The following is a 2,758-nucleotide window of genomic DNA, read 5'->3' as shown; positions in this document are numbered from 1 at the left end:
GCCATTTATTACATTTAATTAGCCTTTAGCTACTTTCAGCTTCTAGTAAGCCTTTTGCTAAACTAACATCAACTCAAAGTTTGGTCATTTTTGAAAGGTGCTAAAGAAACAAAGTGTTGTTTTAGCTTTTAGCTAGGCTTTTGATATTGATAGTTTTGGTTTCCAGTTAGCCTTTTATTACGTTTAACAAACCTTTAGCTACTTTTGTCTTCTAGCTAGCTTTTTGCAACACTTATGTCAAATCAAATCAAAGTTTATTTCTGTATCATTTTTTTTAAATGACCAAATGCTGTACAAGCGTTTGATGTTTTAGCTGATACTTAGCTTTTAGTTGGCACTTTTTTACTTTTAGCTAGCTCTTTGCTGCTTTTAGCTTCTGTTCTTTCAGCCTTTTGGTGTTTTTAGCTTTTAGGTTAGCTACATTTGTTAATGATTATGGAAGTAGAGTTATATTTTGTAGATGTTTAAAAATAGGGTACTTTATTTTGAAAGTCCCTTGTTGTTCATCGTGTTCGTACTCTTATTGTGACAACAGGACTTGAGGATCGGTTCTGTTTTCTCTCTGACGGAGGACTCCAAACTGTCCCCCGTGGACCCGCCTGGGTCCTGCTCCACCTGTCAGCGGGTTCTGGAGGACGGGGCGACGGTTTACCAGAGGAAGGCCCACACGGACTTGTTCTGCTCCACTTCCTGCCTGCTGAAGTTCTACCAGAAGAAACCCGTGAAAACGACGTGCCACTTCTGTCTGCGGTGAGTCTGCAGAACTTTCTGACCCGGGACACCATCGGGTTTATCCCTTTTTAAATCGTGTTCTGTACGGGGGAAGTTTTCTAAAAGCCTTGTTCTGTGGAACCTTTGACCCGATCCGTTTGGGTTCTTTCAGGGTCATAACGAACCCTCAGGACGTCCTCCGGGCGGCGGCGGGGACCGCGGGGACGAAGGACTTCTGCAGCCGGACCTGCCTGTCCTACTTCAACTACCAGAGGATCGTTTCCACCAAACTTCCTTTGGTTCCCGTCGCCTCCCACTCCCAGTGCAGCGCCTGCAGCAGACACTGCATCGTAAGGAACGCACAGACGGGTCCCAACCTTCCTCCAGGAGGACGTGAGACAAAAACCAAGTCTGGTTCTGGTTTCTCCCCCTGCAGAGCAAACACGAGGTCATTCTGCAGGGCGTGGTCCGCAAGCTCTGCAGCGACCCGTGCTTCTACCGTTTCTGCACCATCAACAAGCTGTCGGTGTGCGAGAACTGCGGCTCGGCCTGCAGCAAACCGCTGTGCCTGAAGACGGAGGGTGGCGACAAGCCGCTGTGCGGCGCCGAATGCCTGGCCCGGTTCAAGAAGGTAGACGGTCGGTTCCTTCAGCTTCCTGTCAGGACAGCCGTGCAACATCTCTTCAGCTTTTATTGGAGCAAGACTAGTTAGATGTTCTCTTCAGCTGAGAGCCCAACGATGGCTGAAGGAGCTGAAACTAAGTTGTTGAAGTAAGAAGAAGCAGAACACTAGCTGTAAGCTCAAAGAAGCTAAGCACTAGCTAAAAGCTAGAAGAAGCAATAAAGTAGCTCAAACCTAAAGTAGAAAAAAGATAAGCTAAAAGAAGCAAAAGAGTAGCTCAAAGTTAAAAATAGCTAGGTAACAGTAAACTAAATGTTGCAAAACTGCACCTAAAAGCTCAAAGTCGCAAAAGGGTAGCTAAAATTAGAAATGGGGTAGCTAAAAATAACAGCACTAGCTGAAATAGCAAAAAGGTAATAAGAAGTAGCAAAAGGGTAGCTAAAATAAGGAGAAGTAAAGTGAAAACTAGTGAAAGACTTATTAAAATGGTTATTCTAAATATTGAGTAGCCATTTCAAAAGTATAAAAGTTGTTAAAACCAAGAGTCACAGCCTCATCTCCTGAATGAGCCGAATGTTTTCATGTATTAACAGCCAAAAAACACAAAGTGTACCACAGAGCAGCGAGTGCTGACCCAGTTTTCAAACCATGGACGCTCCTCTGACGTTTCAGTGAACGAGTCGTAACGTGGAGGCAGCAGCTGATTTGTTTCCTGTTTTTGTTTGTTTGTTTGTTTGTTTGTTTGTTTATGGTTTGACAGACAAACCGGGCGGAGCAGACGTGCGCGATGTGCCGCAGCCCTCAGCTGATGTCAGACATGGTTGAACACAGGAACAGTGACGACATCGTGGAGCTCTTCTGCTCCAAAAGCTGCGTGATGGCGTCCAAAATCCAGAGCATCTGCACCTCAGGTACACGGTGGTCACAGCCGGTCTCTGGAAGTCCTGGTCCAGACCTCATTTGGTTTTTAAAGTCTGGAGAACTGTTCAAAGCTGAAGTCTGGCTGCTAACATCCTCCCCCAGGCGTCTCGTTGGACTGCGACAACTGCAGGAAGACGACGGTCCCGGTTTGTCACCTCGCCATGTCCGACGCCTCCATCAGAAACTTCTGCTCTCTGACCTGCGCCATGGAGTTCAAGGTAGCTAAAGAAAGGCCTTTTCAGCTAAAACACAGAATAACGCTGAGCGCTAAATGACTGCCCAAACTAGCCGAAGAAGTTTAAACTAAACTGAAGTAAAAACAAGCAGAAGAGAAGGTAAAGGCAGCTGAAAGTAGCTAAAAGATACAAGCAGAAAAACGGTAGCTAAGAAACTGAAAGCAACAGAGCAGAAGCTAAAAGCAACAGAACTGTAGCTAGAAGCTAAAAACAGGAGAACAGAAGCTAGTAGCTAAAGGCATGAAAACAATAGCTAAAAGCTAAAATC

General features: G+C 45.4%; 1 protein-coding gene across 1 annotated transcript in view; it reads left to right on the top strand.

Annotated features, from left to right (window-relative positions):
- The window catches only part of LOC119425534 (zinc finger MYM-type protein 4-like), a 17,987-nt gene that overhangs the window by 2,422 nt on the left and 12,807 nt on the right, over positions 1-2,758 (top strand). The window contains exons 4-8 of the mRNA XM_037693061.1: positions 536-750; positions 884-1,061; positions 1,148-1,342; positions 2,094-2,244; positions 2,357-2,472. Coding sequence (XP_037548989.1) covers positions 536-750; positions 884-1,061; positions 1,148-1,342; positions 2,094-2,244; positions 2,357-2,472 — 855 coding nt within the window. The remainder of the gene's footprint in view (positions 1-535; positions 751-883; positions 1,062-1,147; positions 1,343-2,093; positions 2,245-2,356; positions 2,473-2,758) is intronic.

Source organism: Nematolebias whitei, chromosome 19 (assembly GCF_014905685.2).
Source record: "Nematolebias whitei isolate Nwh7 chromosome 19, NemWhi1, whole genome shotgun sequence".
Taxonomy (NCBI): domain Eukaryota; kingdom Metazoa; phylum Chordata; class Actinopteri; order Cyprinodontiformes; family Rivulidae; genus Nematolebias; species Nematolebias whitei.
Note: the sequence above shows the minus strand (reverse complement) of the source record. Positions and strands in the feature narration are given on the sequence as shown.